The 21,305-nt window shown below is 31.7% G+C and overlaps 1 protein-coding gene across 1 annotated transcript in view; it reads left to right on the top strand.

The window, feature by feature from the left end:
- The window catches only part of ft (cadherin-related tumor suppressor fat), a 109,414-nt gene that overhangs the window by 64,112 nt on the left and 23,997 nt on the right, over positions 1–21,305 (top strand). The window contains exons 18-28 of the mRNA XM_080178435.1: positions 122–239; positions 12,928–13,140; positions 13,619–13,711; positions 14,318–14,395; positions 14,740–14,951; positions 15,548–15,726; positions 16,013–16,631; positions 16,870–16,990; positions 17,432–17,573; positions 18,238–18,356; positions 18,590–18,707. Of these exons, the coding sequence (XP_080034561.1) occupies positions 122–239; positions 12,928–13,140; positions 13,619–13,711; positions 14,318–14,395; positions 14,740–14,951; positions 15,548–15,726; positions 16,013–16,631; positions 16,870–16,990; positions 17,432–17,573; positions 18,238–18,356; positions 18,590–18,707 (2,012 nt within the window). The remainder of the gene's footprint in view (positions 1–121; positions 240–12,927; positions 13,141–13,618; positions 13,712–14,317; positions 14,396–14,739; positions 14,952–15,547; positions 15,727–16,012; positions 16,632–16,869; positions 16,991–17,431; positions 17,574–18,237; positions 18,357–18,589; positions 18,708–21,305) is intronic.

Here is a 21,305-nt window from a genome sequence, read left to right as displayed (position 1 = left end):
TTTTTTTTATTTTTAAATACAATTTATTGCTATATAATTTAATGATAATCTTAACCATATTTAATTTGATTTATTTTTATGCTAAAAGCATAAAGTACTCTATAACAATCCATTTTTTCAGCATATCTCCTAATGGTGTTCTGGAAAGTTTAGTGAACATAGACAGAGAGATACATGGTGACAGATTTGATTTGGATATTCTAGCTGTTCATTCTGACAACAGTATCTCAACTTGCAAGGTTAGTTAAATAGATAGATTTAATTTTACAGTTAATTTTTAGGATATCTAGTGAAAGATAGAAATTATCTTAAATCTTAGAGAGAAAGGGGACAATTTGTTTATTGCACTGGTCTCCAAACATTTTACAATAACATTTTCTTATTTGTTGGCTCAACAACTTTGGGGACTTTTACTGAATTTTGATGGGTTGAATTATTAAGTTGAGTGTTCAAAAGTTTCAACCACTAATTGTCATCTACAGAAGGGGTAACTTTGTGTGTCATCATTGGGGATGTACAGCAATTAATCGGCCATTGTATTATCCCTTTAAATACCTGCTAAAATCTACTTATGAAAGTAAAACAATTATATCAATTGCTACCAAGCTCTGCAAATACCACATATATAAGGTGCATTATTTGCCAAATGTACCACTTTTCTGCACTACCTCTCCGATTTTGTTAATGCTCTATATTTTGGTCCGTTGGGTCATTCAAGGATGCTGGATGGCCAAAAAAAAGTTTCAGAGTCCCTGGATGTCTAGATATCTAGCTATCTATGAAGGTAGGTAACAAAAATGTAAAAAACACCCATTTTTTCACAATTTTAAAAATTAATTTTTTCATCAATCTTACGTCCAATCTATACATTTTATACACCAAAATGATCGATTATTCATGTAAAAAGCGCACATAATGCTATTTTGGCCAAAACTCTAATTTTACAGGGTGTCCAACAAAAAGTGTATTTTGGATATCTAGCGTAATACCCAAAATACCTGTCCAAAAAAAATCATTTTTTTTGGCTTAAATCCTGTGTTTTATCTGTGTGCATATGTGGTATATTACGGTTTGGACCACCCGGGACTATAAGGTTGTCAAATTTCACTTTGGGACACCCTGTAAATCTGATTTTTGCGTCTGTAGAGCTAAAACTTGGTCCAAATTGGCTATTTTTTTCAAATTACTCTAATATGTGTCTTAGTATGTTTGGCCATAGTGTTTTCTGACCAGATCAATATTTTCATATTTTTTGGACACCCTGTATTTTCAAAAAAAGAGAAAAAAAATTTTTGTTTTTTTTTAAATTTTTTTTCTATTTTTAAGTTACTTAAAACTGTCATATAGATACAGATTTTGACTAATAACAATAATATTTGCCTATTTTACAATTTTTTACACTTTTTGGACACCCTGTGCATGTTTTTGGAAAATGATGGTTTTTGCCCATTTTTTGGGGGAAGGAGTCGTTTTAGGGCCATAGACTATTTCTTCATTTTTGTAGAACTTTTCAAGACACATCATTTGTTATTTATGCAAAAACCGCAAAAACCGAACCGTTTTGCGGTTATTCACCGCCAAAGGCAGAATTTTTTACGTTTTTTGCCATTCCCGAGGTTCTAATGGGCATTGGTGGTAAGAAGACGTTGGTTTATCAAGATAACTGTGAAATACTTTTATTTAGGCATTTTAATTTACTAAATTTCACGTGAAGTAAATTTTTTTGTATATCCAACCAATTTTTGTCAAAAGGAATTTCAAATGCACATGATTTATGTTTCTTTCATCACTTATGTTATAGCAATTATTTATGTTATATTCACTTCATTTTCTTGTTTTGACAATTGAAATCCATCTCGACGAAAAACGGTTAGCTGCACAAAAAATTGTACTTAATATGAAATTTAGTAAATTAAATTACCTAAATAAAAGTATTTAAGAGGGATCTTGATAAATCAACGTTTTCTTACCACAAATGCCCATTACAACCTCCGGAACGGCAAAATCGTAAAAAAATTCCGCCTTTGGCAGTGAATAACGGTAAAACGGTTCGGTTTTTGCGGTTTTTGCATAAATAACAAATGATGTGTCTTGAAAAGTTCTACAAAAATGAAGAAATAGTCTATGGCCCTAAAACGACTCCTTCCCCCCAAAAATGGGCAAAAACCATCATTTTCCAAAAACATGCACAGGGTGTCCCAAAAGTGTAAAAAATTGTAAAATAGGCAAATATTATTGTTATTAGTCAAAATCTGTATCTATATGACAGTTTTAAGTAACTTAAAAATAGAAAAAAAATTAAAAAAAAAACAAAAATTTTTTTTCTCTTTTTTTGAAAATACAGGGTGTCCAAAAAATATGAAAATATTGATCTGGTCAGAAAACACTATGGCCAAACATACTAAGACACATATTAGAGTAATTTGAAAAAAATAGCCAATTTGGACCAAGTTTTAGCTCTACAGACGCAAAAATCAGATTTACAGGGTGTCCCAAAGTGAAATTTGACAACCTTATAGTCCCGGGTGGTCCAAACCGTAATATACCACATATGCACACAGATAAAACACAGGATTTAAGCCAAAAAAAATGATTTTTTTTGGACAGGTATTTTGGGTATTACGCTAGATATCCAAAATACACTTTTTGTTGGACACCCTGTAAAATTAGAGTTTTGGCCAAAATAGCATTATGTGCGCTTTTTACAGGAATAATCGATCATTTTGGTGTATAAAATGTATAGATTGGACGTAAGATTGATGAAAAAATTAATTTTTAAAATTGTGAAAAAATGGGTGTTTTTTACATTTTTGTTACCTACCTTCATAGATAGCTAGATATCTAGACATCCAGGGACTCTGAAACTTTTTTTTGGCCATCCAGCATCCTTGAATGACCCAACGGACCAAAATATAGAGTATTAACAAAATCGGAGAGGTAGTGCAGAAAAGTGGTACATTTGGCAAATAATGCACCATAAATAATATTTGTTATTTGCTTTTCCTTGTTTCCCTGCACATGAATATTTACTTCCTTGTAAATAAAATTAAAGAGTTTCTACAAAATATTTAAAATTCAACATTTATATAATACTTAAAATATAGCTTTTACAGTAAAAGGATCTCTGCCTGTTTATTTGTACCGAAGGATCTCGCTAACCTCTAAAACGACATGGTTTACAGGATAGCTTCTCAGAGGTCCTAGGAAGGTTTATATCTATTTTTGGGGAGGTTACCACCACCCTCCCCAGAAAAATCGCTCCTAGAAAAAAATGACCCCCTAAATCTTTTTCAAAACTTTTTTTCTTTTTCAAACTACAAATGAAAGGACCTAGAGGCCTCTAGGGTTGTAGCCGCTGGTAAAAAATATTATTTTTTAAAATTTGCTATTAAATTTTCGTTGTTGATTTTGTAAGAACACTATTCATAAAATATCTCTGTAGTTTTATGACAAAACCGCAGTTATAGAGCTTTTAAAGCTCATTGCTGTAAAAAATTAGGATCAACATAAATTAACTTTACTAATATCTATGTATTTTTCCCCTGGAATTGTATAGTTGAAACATGTAAATAGACACACATCTTTTTCATTTAGGATTTGCAAAATGTTATTTCAATTTTGATTTTCCCAATACCAACACTAAGCAACTACTTTAATTTCTCTTTTTAAGAATCTGAAGTCTTTTAACGTTTTTTGTCTTAAGAAAGAGCAAATACCTTATTAAAAGCGAAGCTTTTCTATAATTATGGTCGGTCCGTCCGTACGTCCGTCACGGATAGCTTTTTTCGTTAATTTAGACATGTTAGAATTGTCCTATTGATTTCAAATTTTGCATGGTGATTCCTTTAGTAGTTAGGTACGATTTAGAAAGCGTAGCAACTCTATAATCATTACCAGAATGTCCGTACGTCCATTTTAAACATGTTGATTTTTTTACTTTTTTAAATAGCTTTTTTCGTTAATTTAGGCATATTAGAATTGTCCTATCGATTTCAAATTTTGCATGGTGATTCCTGTAATAGTTAGGTACGAGTTAGAAAGCGTAGCAACTCTATAATCATTACCAGAATGTCCGTACGTCCATTTTAAACATGTTGATTTGTATGTGACCTAATTATCTGATTGTTCTGATTTTTGGTATATTGATTCCTGGGACAACAAAGTATAATATTATAAGCAAAGCAACTCTATAATCAAGTCCTAAATATGTAAGTATGTCCATAATCATTATCCTGAATCAAGCAGTTTTTCAACAAATTTACTTACAATTTTGCTTTGACTCTTATACATTCGCATTCTGATTATTCAGTTCTGACATTATACAAGTGTTAATGTCCGTTTGTCCTACCGTTTCAGAGCTTCGCTTTTATGGATGTTGTCATCCTTGTTAATTTCAAATTTATGTCCTTATTTTCAAACATGAAAAACGTGTATAAACTTGGCTTTTAAAAGTTTCAGCTTATTAATTTTAGAACCAGCGATGGTGCATTATAGGGTTTTTAATCGATTAGGGTTACAGCTATTTAACTCTTGCCCCCTCTATCCTTCAACTTAATTGTGAAAATGGATATAGAATACGTTGCTATATTGACAGGGGAAAATTTGTCATCAATTTAGATTGCTAATATGGTCCTAATTTATTGGTCAGTTCGTTCATCAAGTAGGGGGGGGGGGATGTAATGAAGGAGTTGTATGGGGGTAAGGTTTATTGAGCCAGCTGTGAGTATCATTTTATTAGATTACATGAAAATCTAGTTCAATATCCAAGTGTTTATATATATCGATTAATGTACTGTACAAATCAGTAAATTGATATTTAATTTGACAATTTTACACATGAGCATTAAAGGTATGACTTTTAAATGGTCTGTCAGTTTTATTATGAAAACCAAATAGTAAATAAAATAAACACTAGTGCATGGGTTGGATATTGTGAGTGATGGTAGTTTTTGGGCTTGTTTAATAGCAGGTAGGGAGGGGACATTGGATTGTAAATTGAACAAGCACCCAAAGTTTTATAATTTAATATAATATAAATTTAATTTAATATAAATAAATAAATATTAAAAATAATTTAAAATCCAATTTTTTTTTTAGAATACTAGTCCATTTTAAGGATTGCCCTTTTGCAGCTAAAACAACTTAAAATATTTTTTATCCTTTGTTTTATTGAAATCAAAGTGTTTTAAAATATAACTGAGGTGGATTTTTAATCGCTTAGTGGGGCAAAATTGTTTTTGTGAAAGATCCACCAAAATCACATTAAAAATCTACAAAAATGAAACAAAATCATAGAAGGGTTATTAACATAAGATTTTATTTAATTTTTGTAGATTTTTTATGTGATTTTGGAGGATTTTTTACGAAAACAATTTTGCCCCACTAAGCGATTAGTGGGGCAAATTTTTTTTAAGAATCCATCTCTGATTTTTCAAGCTTACATTTTACAAAACATTTTCTTAAAATAAATTCATTATATCTTTACATTACATTAAAGAGGAGGAATGTTTGTCTGTATGTACCAAAAGATCTTGATAACCGTTGGATCGCTTGTACTTTCCTCATAAGAGAAGCTATCCTGGATAGCTTTTTAGAGGAGAGTAGCTCAGAGAAATGGCCCAGCGTTAATTTATTTACCTTATACTTTAAATCTAAAATGAGGTGCAGCCGCTAGTTTTTTAATACAAGAATTTAATATTGCTTTATGCAATTTAAGAATCAATTGCTTGATTTTATTTCCAATATACTTAAAAGGTTTTTAATTGTGAACAATACAAATGCAATAAAACTGAATAACTTTAATGCACAGCGTAGCCACTCCAAAACAAGAATATTCTGTTTGTCCTTGTTTATTGACAAAGAAGGTGTATAAACTTTTTTTTTATAGCTAGCCGGTTCTTTTAGTAAGTAGTAGATGTAAAATTTTTCATAGAATTCAGATATGCAATCGTTTTTTTTGTAGACCTCTTATTTTTTAAGTAATTTAAGTTTTTTTAAAAAATAATTAAGTCGGTTTTAAGGTACTAAAACGCAACAAAATAAAAGAAGAAAATGGCCAGTAAGAACAAAAATAGTAAGATCTTTAATTTGACACCTTACTTTTAAAATTCTGTTGAGTAATTATTGAAAAAATCTATTTTTTTAACCTCGGTTTAATAAAAACTTTAGACCTAAATATTTTCTCAAACAGACATAAAAAACATGGGTTCATATATACCTTTAGAATCAGAAAAATATTACGAATCCATTGTAAGCAAAATTTAAAAAAAGTAAAAAAATTAAAAAATTTAAAAATGGCCAATTGTATTTTTTGTTCTGGCAACACTATCGTCTTCCCTTTTTTACCCCCTCTTTACCCCCTCTATACCCCCTTCCCATTTTTATACTCAATTCAAAAGTTAAGACGTTGCCTGTACAATATAATATGATATTTTCATATAATTCCTTTTATTGTAGTTTATATACTATATTGTAAACTTTTTTTTTCAATTTTGCTTACAATGGATTCGTAATATTTTTCTGATTCTAAAGGTATATATGAACCCATATTTTTTTACTTGTGAAATGATAAAATTGAGTTCAAAGTTTTTATTCTCGTGGGTTTAAAAAAATCGATTTTTTCAATAATTACCTGACAGAATTGAAAAAGTAAGGTGTCAAATTAAAGATCTTACTATTTTTGTTCATAATGGCCATTTTCTTTCTTTTTTTTTGTTGCATTTTAGTACCTTAAAATCGACTTAATTTTTTTTTTTTAAACTTAAATTACTTAAAAATAAGAGGTCTACAAAAAAAACGATTGCATATCTGAATTCTATGAAAAATTTTACATCTACTACTTACTAAAAGGACCGGCTAGCTATAAAAAAAAAAAGTTGATACAACTTCTTTAAAAATATGAAACACACAAATTGATATATTTCCGTATTTCCTCAAAATAGGATACGATCTATCAGAACATCCAAAAAAAGTATAACCCTTTTATAATTTTATAAGCATAGATTTTAACTGTTTTATTTGTGTTATTTCTTATTTATATGGCTTGGAATAGGTATTTTATCTTGTGTTTTTTTTGTCTAAGCAAAAATGCGAACAAAATGTTAAAGATTACATTCCAAAATGAATTCACTTAATCTTTCAGGGAGGGAGGGGACATTGGGATGTAAATTATTATCATCACGTTTTCTTATTCATGAACATAAAAACTTTTGGTACATTTATAAAATTTTGATTGGTTGGCTCACTTTTCATTAAAAAATTTTATTCTACAGAATGGGTGATTTTGATAATCATCATTGTGAATGTATAACAATTTATCGTCCATTGTCTTATCCCTTAATATCCCCGAGATTCTCACATACTAAAGTGAAAGTGATTTAAATCTTTTTATATCTTACAAACCAGCAGATTATTTTAAGTATCCAAAAAAAAAAAGATTTATAACATATAAAAATACATCCAACGTTAAAGTATTCTCGAGCAGAGTTTTGCTTATGTTTAGTCATTTATGATTTATTGCAAAATGATTGTTCTTTGTATCAAAATGTGTACGTACTCTAACCATTAATGTGGTTGGATTGTTCCCATTAGTTTAATTAAGGGAATGGGGATCTAGACTTTCTGCTGTTTTTAAATAATTTATTTCGAGATAAACATGAAACAAACTATGAATTTATGTATTTTTAAATGTTTATAATAAATATGATTAAATTAGATATGGGTCTAAATTCCGATTTTCTAAATGATTTTCTTGAGTTTCTATTAAAACAGCTCCTTACTTATTAGAGTAACATTGCTTTTAAAAATCTCTTTAAAAAGTTTTTGTGTTGAATTTAATGTATACTACATATTTTAGACTAAGGCTTGTTTGTATGTTTAGATTTAACTGCTTACAAATAAAGGTATACATTTGTAGAAAGTTTAAATATAGTTTAGAAATATTTTAAAGTTTAAATTTGAAAATAGCATGTTTTAAGATAGAATGGGTTTTTGAGCCCCCATCCCCCTACACTATTAAGTTCTTTCTACAGGGTTAAGGGACCCTGCATGGTTAATTCTCAGAGAGATAGAGGGGACACTAGTCCCCAAATTTTTATAATAACGTTTTCTTATTCGTTGGCCTAGCAACTTTGGGGACTTAGTGAATTTTGATTGGCTGGTTTTATAAGTTGATTGTTCAAACGTTTTAACTACTAATTTTACGCTACAGAAGGGGTAATTTTGTGTATCATCTTTGGGAATGTACATCAATCCATCTGTCATTGTCATATCCCTTTAGATACCTTGTTAAATCTCCTAGTTGTAATTTCATTTTTCCTTATTCCTCTATTTGTAAAACCTTTATGCACAGGACATTGAACGCATAGCAAAGCACAAATATGTTGTACATATATGGTGTTTATACAGAACTTCTAATATAAATGCATCCTGGATAAAAATTATGGATTTTAAGGGATAAGGCAATGAACGTGATTTGTGTACATCCCAATGATGATACAAATAACCCCCTCTGTAGACAAAATTATTAGTTGAAAGGTCTATATTTGAATGAACCAACGGAGATTCAATTAAAGAATTCAAAGTTTTTAAGCAAAATTAAAAAATAAATTTTGTTATTAGATGTAGTGTAAGGTATCCAATTTCATATTGGCTATTTTCTTAATGTATTTTATTTGTTGTAATATATGCACGCTTGCATAGCTGTGCGAAGGCACATATAGAACAAGGATGACAACATCCATAAAAGCGAAGCTCTGAAACGGTAGGACAAACGAACACTTAAATAGTGTCAGAACTAAAAAACTGCATATAAATGTATAAAAGTCGAAACAAAATCGAAAGCAAATTTGTTGAAAAACTGCTTAAATACATGAAGTTTACATACATACTTACATTATTAGGACTTGATTATAGAGATGGTTCGCGCTTATAACATATTACTTTGTTGTCCTAGAAATCAGTTTTCCAAAAAACAGATTAATTGGATAATTAAAACACATAAAATTTGAAGTTAAAAAAGTTAAAAATTAACATGTTAAAAATGGACGTACGGACATTCTGGTAACGATTATAGAGTTGCTACGTTTTTTAAATCGTACCTAACTGCTACAGGAATTACCATTCAAAGTTTGAAATCGATCGTACAATTGTAAATTGTCTAAATAAACGAAAATATCTAACCTTTACTGACAGATGGATACACGGACGGACCGACCCAAATTATAGAAAAGCTTCGCTTTTAAAAAGGTTTTTATAAAATTGTCGTGTCAGCCCCGCACAATTATAGATAAACGTGTTTGGAATAATAAAGGATTCTACACAAACATTTTTGGTCAAGTGCATTCATTTTCAATTTTAAATTAAACAAGGATGACAACATCCATAAAAGCGAAGCACAGAAACGGTAGTACAAACGGTCATTAATACTTGTATAGTGTCAGAACTGAATAATCAGAATATAAATGTGTAAGAGTCAAAGCAAAATTGTAAGTAAGTTTGTTGAAAAACAGCTTGATTCAGGATAATGTATATGGACATACTTACATTTTTAGGACTTGATTTTAGAGTTGCTTCGCTTATTACATTATACTTTGTTGTCCCAGGAATTAATATACCAAAAAATCAGATCAATCGGATGATTAGATCACATAAAAATTTGTTGTTAAAAAAGTAAAAAACATCGACATGTTTAAAATGGACGTACGGACATTTTGGTGATGATTATAGAGTTGTTAAGCTTTCTAAATCGTACCTAACTATTAAAGGAATCACCATGCAAAATTTGAAATCGATAGGACAATTCTAACATGCCTAAATTAACGAAAAAAGCTATCCGTTACGGACGTTCGGACGGACCGACCCTAATTATAGAAAAGCTTCGCTTTTAAAAAGGATTTTAAAAAAAGAAACGATGAAAGAGGGTTGTCTCCCTGTCTGTCTGTGTGTATGTACCGAAAGATCTAGCTTACCGGTGAACCGACAAGGTTCTCTTTTACTCATTTTTAGCTCATCATTTAAAAGAAAAATGGCAGCTGAAAAATACCGAAAAAAATATTTCCTTAGAGATTTGATAGAGCTGCGAATTAATCCTTTACAATTCTTTTTATTTTTTGTGGGAAAAAGATTTGGGCAAAAAAAGTATTTATGATTGAAGAAATTTGACAAAAACTTCCTTTAACTTTTCTATCAAAAATGCCGACCCTTTAACATATTGTAAAATTCTGTAAAAATACTCTATTAGGTTTTGATTTTAATTAAAAATAATATCTATTGGGGTGAAATCAAGGATGTTCAAAGAAAAGGGTTTAACCCCCGCCACACCCCTCCAAAAAATTAAGCTAGGATGACCTGATGAAAATTGGTCCTCAAATTCATCTGACTAGTTTGTTTTGTCATTCTGTTTATGATTTCTTTAGTATAAAATTGATTGGTCTGCCTTTTTTGCATTACTTATCTTCCTTTTGTACTCTTTTTTCCGCATACTTAAGGGGCGTGCAAGCAGGGAATGAATGTTAAATTAACACCCCAAAATATTTTTTTTTTACCTTTTTTTTTTAAAATAGTCCCTGCCCTGCTATGTATATGCTCATGTGCGCTTCTTCTAGCTTTCAATCCTAACTATTCTTAAAAGCACAAGAAGATTACTAAGACATTGTATCTTCAAAAAACTATTTTGCCTTTACATTATGTTTTTACTATCATTTATATGATAGCTTTGATGGAGAAATAGGCAAAAAAAATATTCTTCAAATTCACAATAATTAATAAAACTATTATTTCTTAAGCCATGATTGTTTTGCTGTTTTTTCATTCTATGATACTTTTTGCCAGTATTTCCTCGGCCCTTTGGGACTAACAAAATTGGTATTCATCTTTAAATTTTTACGTGGAAAATTATCTATGATACGATAATTATTAACTATTAAACTTACCTTCTTTAATTTTCCCATTTGATTTTTAGAAAATTAGACAAAGTGTCTGTCTCTGTCTATTTGTTTAAAAACATCTGTCTGTAATCAACCCTTTTGTTTTTGTCTTTCATTGTACTCTACCAGTTTCTATCTTTTTATCAGGGATCGGAAGCCTCACGTAAGCCGCGCATAAGCCTCAGTTTTAAACCTGCTTGTGAGCAGAAAAAAAAATTTAAGAAAGAAGGATTGTCTGCTAAAGAGCCGTTTTATACATCCAGCTAAATTTTATAGTGATAAAATCACGATTTCACTGAGGCTTACACGCGGCTTACGTGAGGCTTCCGATCCCTGCTTTTTATCAATGAAAGAGACACCTAATGAATGGCGGAGAAGGGACAAATTATCTGAAGTTTCCCTTAGTCGATCAACACAACACCCCCCCCCCAGCCCCCCCCCCATTGTGAAATAAAATAAAAATAAGGGAAGGTGGTGTAGTTTTTCTTTGTTTCTCCATTACTAGATAGATTAGGTTACATAATATTAAATAGTGAGTAGCCCCGCCGGGTTAGGAACTTTTCCTACCTACCCCTTGTTACTCACTCCTTAATTTCATTTTATTTTAAAACTTAGGTGGGGGGTGGGGGGATGTTGTTCTTTTCTTAATTTAAGGAGATTTTCTTTTTCTATAGTGCAATAAAGGTTTAAGAATACTTGTACCTGTCCTTGAAAACTGTTTAAAAAGTTTTGCATCCCAATTTATAAATTGCATTCAATTATTTATTATTGTTAGATAACAAACATTGAATGGGGTTCAAACCTTGTTGCACAGTTTATGCTATTCATTTTGAAATGAAATAGAAATACACCTTTTATTTAATGGCCTACTTTCGAATAATGTACATTTCTATGTTATATGTGTTACATAAAGAGCAAGAGTAGGTGAATGCATTGGCCAATAAGCAAGAAAAACTTACCATCGAAAGTCGTCAAATTGAAAAATGGTAGGGTGTAGTTTGCAGTATTTTTTTTAAATGGCTAATTAACTTTGAGATAAAAATATAGGTATAGTTATTTAGCGCATCGTATTATAGATGCTTTCCGCCAATATGAAAATGAAACATCATAAGATTTAAACAAGTTTTGTTAGCTCTATTGTTGTCTCTATGACGATGCTATAAATAATTTTTCAGTATGGCTGAGAACCGGTTCTAATTCGGTTTCGAAGCCTTTTGGACAACTGTTTATTTGCAGTTATCAATTCGCACCAGTAATGAATTAGAGAAAGTAAACAATGGTTCTACACTTGGTTAAAATTACTGAAATTAATAGCTATTTTTATTCCATAGAGAATATCATTATCTTACATTTTAAAAATATTAGTAAGGGATTTCTAAGTAGAGCAAAAAATTTCCACCATCCTCTCATCTAAAAAAAAAATAAAAATAGGGAGGGGGGATTTTTTTGTTTGTTTGGTTATCACTATAGGTCAGTTAAGGTTTGGTTAGATTATATTAAGGTATGGGCTTAGCATTGCGCAATGTTAGGGCCCCAGCAGGGGTTAGGTAAAACCCAGTACTCGATAGGAACTTTGATGGAAATTACTTTGTTGTATCCTGGCATACATGTTTTATATTAGAGTTGAGGAACTTTTTGGTCTGCAGTTTGAATAACCTCTAAAAATTCAAGTATTATATTTCAGCAGAGTATTTACAGTACAAACAGATAGTGTGTCAATTCGGATTTACACCATTTATTTATTCATGCTTTTAATATTTTATATCTAGTTCTATTATTCTGACTTTAAAAACAACAAAGATGGGAACCATAATTTGATTAGGGCTAGAAAAACTTACATAAAAAAATATTTGAATAAATTATATAACTTCTAACTTATTTTAATTGAAATTTTTACGTTTATAATATAAAGAAGTAATGACATATTTTACAGTAGCTGCATTTCTTATTTGAAGCTATAGTATTTTGATTTTTAAAAAATAAAATAATATTTTTTTTCTAGGTTACTGTTTATGTGGATGACTTGAACGACACGGCCCCTAAATTCCTGAATCCGCCGCACATTAAGATCTCGGAAAATACCCTGCCAGGCGAGGTTGTTTATACCCTGGACGCTTTTGACGCGGATTCAAACTCGCTACTAAAGTACAGCATGATCAGCGGGAACGCGGATATTTTTGATCTGGCCGAGAACAGCGGCGAATTGCGGCTAAAGGTAAATTTTTGTGTGTGTTTTTATCTATCTATCTGTCTGTCTGTATGTTTGTCTGTCTATCTGTCTGTCTGTATGTTTGTCTGTTTGTTTATCTGTTTGTCTGTATGTCTGCCTGTCTGTCTGTCTGTCTGTCTGTCTGTCTGTCTGTCTGTCTGTCTGTCTGTCTGTCTGTCTGTCTGTCTGTCTGTCTGTCTGTCTGTCTGTCTGTCTGTCTGTCTGTCTGTCTGTCTGTCTGTCTGTCTGTCTGTCTGTCTGTCTGTCTGCCTGTCTGTCTGTCTGTCAATTTATCTATCTATCTATCTATCGATCTATATATCTGTCAATCTATCTATCTATCAATCTATCTATCTATCTGTCTGTCAATCTATCTATCTATCTATCTATATATATATATCTGTCAATCTATCTATCTATCAATCTATCTATCTATATATCTGTCAAACTATCTATCTATCTATCTATCTATCTATCTATCTAGGTGAATGTAGATAGAGAGACTGTGGATGAGTATGAAATGAGAGTGCGGGTGTCTGATGGGGCTCAGTTTGCTGATATCAACCTTATCATTATGGTAAGTCATAGAATTGTCGTATCAGAATAAAACTTTTTGTATCTATAATATTTTTTAGTGTAAAACTATATTGAACCTTATAAACTGAACCTAGTAATTGTGTCTAACTTTTTATGTTTCTAACGTAACAAAGATCCATCTCTTTTTTAGGGGTTTCCTTTCCCACATCCCCTCTCATCCTTCGATTTTTGTTACGTCACAAAGATAAAAAGTTAGACACTATTACTAGGTTCTTATAAACTTACTTATTGCTAATTAGAAGAAAACTGTCATAAACACTTTTAATTAGTAAAGATCAATTTTCATTTTGTTTATACATTAATATCTGGAATGTATTTTTTACAAGTCTTTATGGCTGACACCTAAGATCTCGCCAACTGCTTAACTAACTTTCCCATTAATTAATATTTCCCATTATTGATTAGTGTTTTATTAATAACCAGTACGTGGTAACGCCTCTAGAGACCACTAGTGGCACTTGAGGTGATGGAGTGGGGGAGTTGAACCTATGAAAAGTTGAACCATACCGGGTCAGCGGTTAGATAGATCATTCGGTACAGACAGGCACAGATCCTGTTACTTTTATATCATTTTATATTTTTTTAGATTGGTGACGAGAATGACAACATACCAGAATTTACCAACTCAATCTTCTCATTTGAATTGTCAGAAACTTCACCTAAGGTAACAAGTTTGTGTAGCGCGTCCAAAGGGGTGGGAGGGTTGAGTTATTGCCCTTAAATTTTGTTTAAAAGAATGAAAATGCACTATGTTTCTAGGGGCGCAGCGCTAAATATTTTTTCTACTGAAGTTCAGATATTAAAATTTTGAACGTGCATTCGAATGGTACATCTAACTTAGGAATAAAGGGAGGAAGGAAAGGGGTAAATTATAATATAGTTTTGATGTTTCTGAAGGTCCCTAGGCATCAATATTTTAATTACCGTTATCTCTTGAGGATTATAGAAATATAAAACTAATATTTGTGAAGATATACCTATATATTCTAACAATTCTTTTTTCCCCAGGGCACTCTTGTTGGAAAGGTAGCAGCTAGTGATGCAGACCTGGGCCTCAACTCCGAGGTAGACTACCAGCTGATCACAGAATGGGGCAAGGACGTGTTCTCCTTGAACCCGGCCACCGGAGTCTTCACACTCACATCAGAGCTGGACTATGAGAGAAATGAACACTACATCTTTGTTGTCTCCGGCCAGGATAGAGGCACTCCGCAACTAAGGTGATTTGTAGTTTTAAATTAACCGCTAGGCGTCGCAATAATATAATTTTTTGTATTAGAACAACAGTAGCATGACTATATTGGCAAAACAAAAGTTTTTAAAAATTATAACTATTTAGGGAGGTTAAGGAATATAACCAATGAAAAAAATAAACTTTTTAGATCTTTAAGGGCCATTTTTTTATTTTTATAAAAATAGAGACATTCTTGAATTTTGTGACCAGTAATGAGTGTAGTTGTGAAAGAACTTTAACTTTTCCAAAATAGCTTGTAAGAGGTTTTATCTATAACAAGCACAGCTAAATCATTCTGTATTTAAAGCTTTCACATTGTATTTTAGAAAGCTTCAACCTAAATGAATGAATGCTTTCAAAATGATTTAATGAGCAAACTATTTATATTTTCTAAAGCTTAATTAGTGTGATATTCTTTAGTTTTCTAAACTTTACTTCTAAGAAAATTATACAACTAATCAGTGGTTAAAAAAGTTATAATGAATAGAGAATAAGAAAAGTAAAAAAAATATTTGGATTCATTGCTAAACACACACAGACAAACTTCCTGTAACTTTTAACAAGAATTACAATTACTTTTAGTTCAACGGTAACGGTATACATCAACGTGAAAGACGTGAATGATAACAGCCCAGAATTTAAGCGGTCAACCTATACAACCTCTGTACCTGAGAATATTGTGTCTGGCGCTGGAATTCTGGACCTGGAGGCCACCGACCTGGATTCTGGAGATAATGGCAGGATTCAGTACAGCATCATAGGTAATTGATAAGTTATATTTTTTGTGAAGTTTCTATTTAATTAATGCTTTTGAGCTTAACTTTAATTAAGAATTACATCTACTAATAATTTTTAAAAATTTCCTTTGTGTGTTCCATAGGATCTCTAAAACAGCTGTCTCCTGTCTGTACACCTAATTTATTTTATAAATGATAAAATAATTAGAGTCTTTCTCCTATTACAATACTTAAAGAAATAATGTGACTTTTAAATTGTATGTATTATATTTATTAATTTATAAGAAATTTTTAAATTTTGAATGTTTAGGAGAGGCAGAAGAGGTATTTTCTGTGCTGCAAAACGGCACCCTAGTCTCCAAACAACCACTGGACCGAGAACAACAAGCAAACTACGAGTTCGTCGTCAAAGCCATAGACGGCGGTAAATCAACCGTTGGGGCAGGACGAAACTCCGCCACTACGACCGTTAAGCTTAGCCTTGAGGACATTAACGATTCAGTGCCGGAAATAACGTCTCCATTAGACGCCTACGTGTTGGAAAATCAACCGGTAAATACCGTTGTTATGCCGGTAACGGTTGTTGATCGTGATACCGGCGCTAACGCCGATATTGAATACTTTATTACCAACAGTGATTCTGACGCCTTTGATATTGGCCGGCTGGACGGGATACTGCGAACGCGAAGCGTTCTTGACCGCGAGGCGCGTTCAATGTACGTATTAACGGTCACCGTTATGGACATGGGACGGCCGCGGTTGTCGAGCAGTGCCGAGATTAAGATCCATGTTGTGGACACAAACGACAACACGCCAACATTTCAGCCACGGCAGTACAGTACAACACTGATGGAGAATGCGACGATTGGGCAGAATATTTTGGAGACAACTGCATTTGATGCGGATAGCGGCCCCAATGGAGATATAAGGTACACATTGATTTTTGTTTTATTTACAAAATTTATAATGTTGTTGATTATTTAATGTTATTTCAAATGATTTAGATAATGTTAAAAAATTTCTATGTGTAAACTAAAAAGTTTCATGTAAATTTATTGAATAATAAAAATTGCTATTTCAAAAGTACCCCTTTGAGTAGTGATATATCTGCCTATTTATAAATAAGTTGATGAAAGTTTATATGTTTATTACTTTATTTTGTTTTAGATACACAATAGTTTCTGGGGACAAGACTCGAGATTTTACTATTGGTGAACATTCTGGAGTATTGAGGGTCAATAGAAAGCTTGAATTTGAAAGAAAGAATGCTTATCAACTAACCATACAGGTAAAGTTATTTTTCAGGGAGTGTCTTAACTGTTCAACCAATGTTTTTTTAACACAGAAGTTTTTTTTGTAACCTAGCATTAGATTTGAAAATTCTATTTAATTTTCCCTAAAATGGTTTAAAACAAGTATGAAATAATAAAAAAAAATTTGTGTAAGTCAAAAACACCTATATGAGCAAGCAGAGAGGGAGGGGACATTGGGCTGTTTTTTACAATAGTCCCCAAAGTTTTAAAATCACCTTTTTTTATTAGTTGGCTTAACAACTTTAGTGATTTATTGTATGTTGATTGGTTGGTTGAGAGTCAAAACGTTTCAACCACTAATATTTATCTTCATAATGGGTAATTTTGTGTGCCGTCATTGGGGATGTACATCAATTTATCGGCCATTGTCTTATCTCTTAAGATCCCTGAATAATTAAATCATATTTGTCCCCTAGGCTGAAGACAGTGGGGACCCAGTGAAGTACGACACCGCCTCTGTCAGTATCTACATCGAGGATGTGAATGACAGCGCCCCTAAATTTTTGGACACCCCGTATCATGTGAGAGTTGTTGAGGGTTATGGTGATATAAATCAAGGTATTTATATATATTTTTATGCCTTTTTGAAAAAGAGGCATCTAGTGTTTACTTCTTCAACCAATTAAAAAAAATGTTAGTGCTTTCTCGTCATTTACATGGTTTTTGGGGAACTTTTTTTTATGATTTTTGCTTATTTTACCCAAAATATCTAGCGGCGCTTTAGGGAAAGGAGGAGAGGGTGGGGGGCAAGTTGACCTTCCCCATTCCATTTTAGTTTTACAAAGAAAAAGTGAAATTTAATCTTTTTTAGCGGAGAGTTTTTTTTCTCTAAAGAGAGGGTGGAGGTATATACCTTCCCTGGACTTATAAGAAGGTTCACTGGAAAGGAGAAGCATATCGGTCCAGATATCTTAAGCTGGACACAAACAGACGTTATGTTACTTTGGTAGTGGGATATAAATACGAAATCAAGTTGTGGCTACGCATCAGTTTCTAGGTGATCTGTATTCAAGGGGAGGGGGGTGTGGTTTAGAAATAGTCTAAAACCGTCCCTTGATCTTTGTGAAGCTTTCTTAAAATGAAGATCTGTATTAGTTTATTGGTTAGCGATATCTTAATAGACAAAAAAACTTTACTACTTTTTATAATGAAAATTTATTTGTTTTTTAGATAATATCTCTTTCAATTTTACATACAACTTTCTAAAACCATTATTTTTCAGGAAACGGTAATCAACGGCGGACAACGGCGGTGGATGAACAATTGCCCCGTTACATTACCCGGTTACAAGCCACGGACCCGGACAATCCACCACATAACGTTATTAAATACACCATGAAGGTAAACTTTATTATTTATTTATAGCATTGTATTAAATACAGCTTTCCGCGGATATTAAAATACATATATAAGAAAATAGTTTTGCACCGAGGGGCTGAAGGCTGAACAAAACTGGTATTTTATGTATTTCATTTTAATAATAGTAGAAAAATAAAACTCATTTGCTAATTAGTTTGAAATTTTTTGGTTTTTGTATTATTGGTATTCAAAATTTAATAAAAAATTTTTTTTAGGAGAGTTATGGAAATAAGTTTTCAGTGAATGCATCTACAGGAGATATTTTTCTACACTCTACACTTGATAGGGAGTCAGAGAGTAGCTATGAAATTCAAATAGTAGCTATAGATACAGGTATCTATAATATGTTTTTCTATCTATACAATGTTTGAGGGTATCTATTATATATCTTTCAAGTTTCTATCAATATATTTCTTTATTAAATATCTATCTATGTCTTGATATAAAATCGGAGGGTAGCTATAAATTGATGACTAGCCTTAAATTCTTAATTCAGAATTAAACTGTATTAAGTAACATTTCCCAAACTTATCAACAAAAGGCAGGGATCTTACAGATAAGATAATGGAAGATAGAATTATGTACAACCCCAATTTTGATAAACAAAATTACTATATTACTTTAATAGTTTTACATAATAGTGTACAAGTTTTGACTATTCTAGTTAGCGAGATTTTGGGTCAACGGCTCGGAGAACGCATTTAAAACTCATATTCCCTCCCTTCCCCATCAAAAGAGTAGTTTTGTTGACTGAGAAAAAAATAATTTATTATCCATTGTCCCATGAATGTATTCTTGTTTTAAATGGTGTTCTCCCTTATGTCCTTATTCCATATTAGGAAATACAAACACACATAGCGGGTGTCCGATCAATGCAGCACAATTTTAAATGTTGAATAGCAAGTTTAATACTAGAAAATAGCCTTGGGAGGGAGATGATATTGGACTTTGAATAAAACTTGTACTAACGTTTGTTTTAAAATGTTCTGTAATTTGTTGGCTCAAAAACTGTGGGAACTTATATTAGTTTGATTGGTTGACTTAAACTAGCAGTGTCCTGACTTTTAAACCAATAGTTATATTTTTCTTAAGGATTTATTTTATAATCTTTTTTTGGGGGTGGGGACATCAATTTATTGTTTATTGTAAAAAACATTTTGGATTGACTTTGCAATGAATAAAACCCAGATATTTTTGCGGACATGTTTGCACACCCGCACATCTTGGCTGAAATCATTAACATTGAAAACTTTCATTTATGAAATCTATTTATCATATTCATACTTGTATATTTGTCATTTATCTATCCATCACTTTTACAGATTTACATAACATTTTAGACATTTATGGTAATAAGATAGATAGATAGAGAGAAAAAAGAGAGAAAGAGGGAGAGAGAGAAAGAAACAGAGGGAGAGGTAGAAAGAGATAGATAGAGAGAGAAAGAGAAATTTCTGTAAATTAAGTGTAAGGACAAATTTGAGAATTAAGTTTTGGTTTTAATTTGCATATTTTTAAATACGCTAATACAAATTATGATTTTTGGGGAGGGAGGGGACATGGAACTGTAAATTACACTGGTACTTAAAGTTATATTGTTGATTGGTTGACTTTTTAATCAATGATTTTAATCTACAAAGGGCGAAATTTTGTTTTTTCATCTTTGGGGTTAAATATAAATTTATCATCCTTAGTCTTATTCATAAAACTCCCTGATAAATTCTACGTTATTCTGACGTTTAACATTTTTAAAAATAAAGCAATGCTAAAGGAACAACGTTTCTTATGGATCGTCTTAATTCGATTCTTTGTGTTTTCTGTAAAATTTGTAAAAATGAGAAATATAGATATTTTAAGAAAAAGACAAATAAAAAGAATTTACTAAAGAATAAGAACAAAGAGAAACAGAAAGAAAGAAAAGAAAGAGAGGGAAAAAGAGATAGATAGAGAGAAAGATAGAAAGAGAGATTAAAAGAGATTAAGAGAGAGAGGTAGAGAGAGAGAGTGAGAGATAGTGTGTAAAAGAGAGAGAGAACAATATGTCATGGAATGTCACAGGACTCTTCAACTCCTGGGGTTGGGTGGTCTTAAAAGGACTGTACATTTAATAATTCCTAATTCCTATTATCCTTATACTAAAGTAACAGGATGTTTGTCTGTCTGTCTGTGTGTCTGTCTGTGTGTACCGAAGGATCTCGCTAACCGCTGAACCGATCGGGTTCTCCTTAACAGGGTAGCTTCTCATAAGTCCCGGGAAGGTTTATAACTATTTTGGGGGAGGGTACCACCTCCCTCCCAAGAGAAATGACAAAAAAATCAAAAAAAAATTAAATTTAGGGGAGACTTCAACGTCAAATAAGGTGGTATCGTACATAAGAAATTAACTTTAACAAACAACAACATTTAAAGTGCCACTAGAGGCCTCTAGGGACGTATCCGCTAGTAATACATAAAGCATTTGTATAATTAGTATTTTTGCAATTCTTATCAATAAATTCCTATATATGATTTACCTGTAGTCTTTGAGCTATATTTTTAGGTAAACTTGATTTTCTCGACTGCTATTTAATTAATTTCAATTAATTTATCTTGGAAAAAAATCATTTAATCGACTGTTTTAAAGATAGACGACCTCTTTTTTTTGGGGGGGGGGGGGCGGTGAGGTTTTTGTGCCCAATTATACATCTATTCAAATCAACAAATTTTAAAATCATAAGAAAAAATTTAAATGTAAAGATCTTTAGCATAGGGAGTAAATAATAATAATGCACTTGAAAAGGAAGAAGAGTTTTTCACGAATTCTAGGGAGATCAGATTTTTAAAAAATATGTTGAGTTCAAAGTTTTAGACTTATATTTCAATATTGGTGCTTTAAGAGCTTCAGTTAAGTCACGAGAAATTATTTTTTTTAGGAATCATTATAAAAAGAAA

Source organism: Acartia tonsa, chromosome 12 (assembly GCF_053477335.1).
Source record: "Acartia tonsa isolate MP-2025a chromosome 12, ASM5347733v1, whole genome shotgun sequence".
Classification (NCBI taxonomy): Eukaryota; Metazoa; Arthropoda; class Copepoda; order Calanoida; family Acartiidae; genus Acartia; species Acartia tonsa.
Note: the sequence above shows the minus strand (reverse complement) of the source record. Positions and strands in the feature narration are given on the sequence as shown.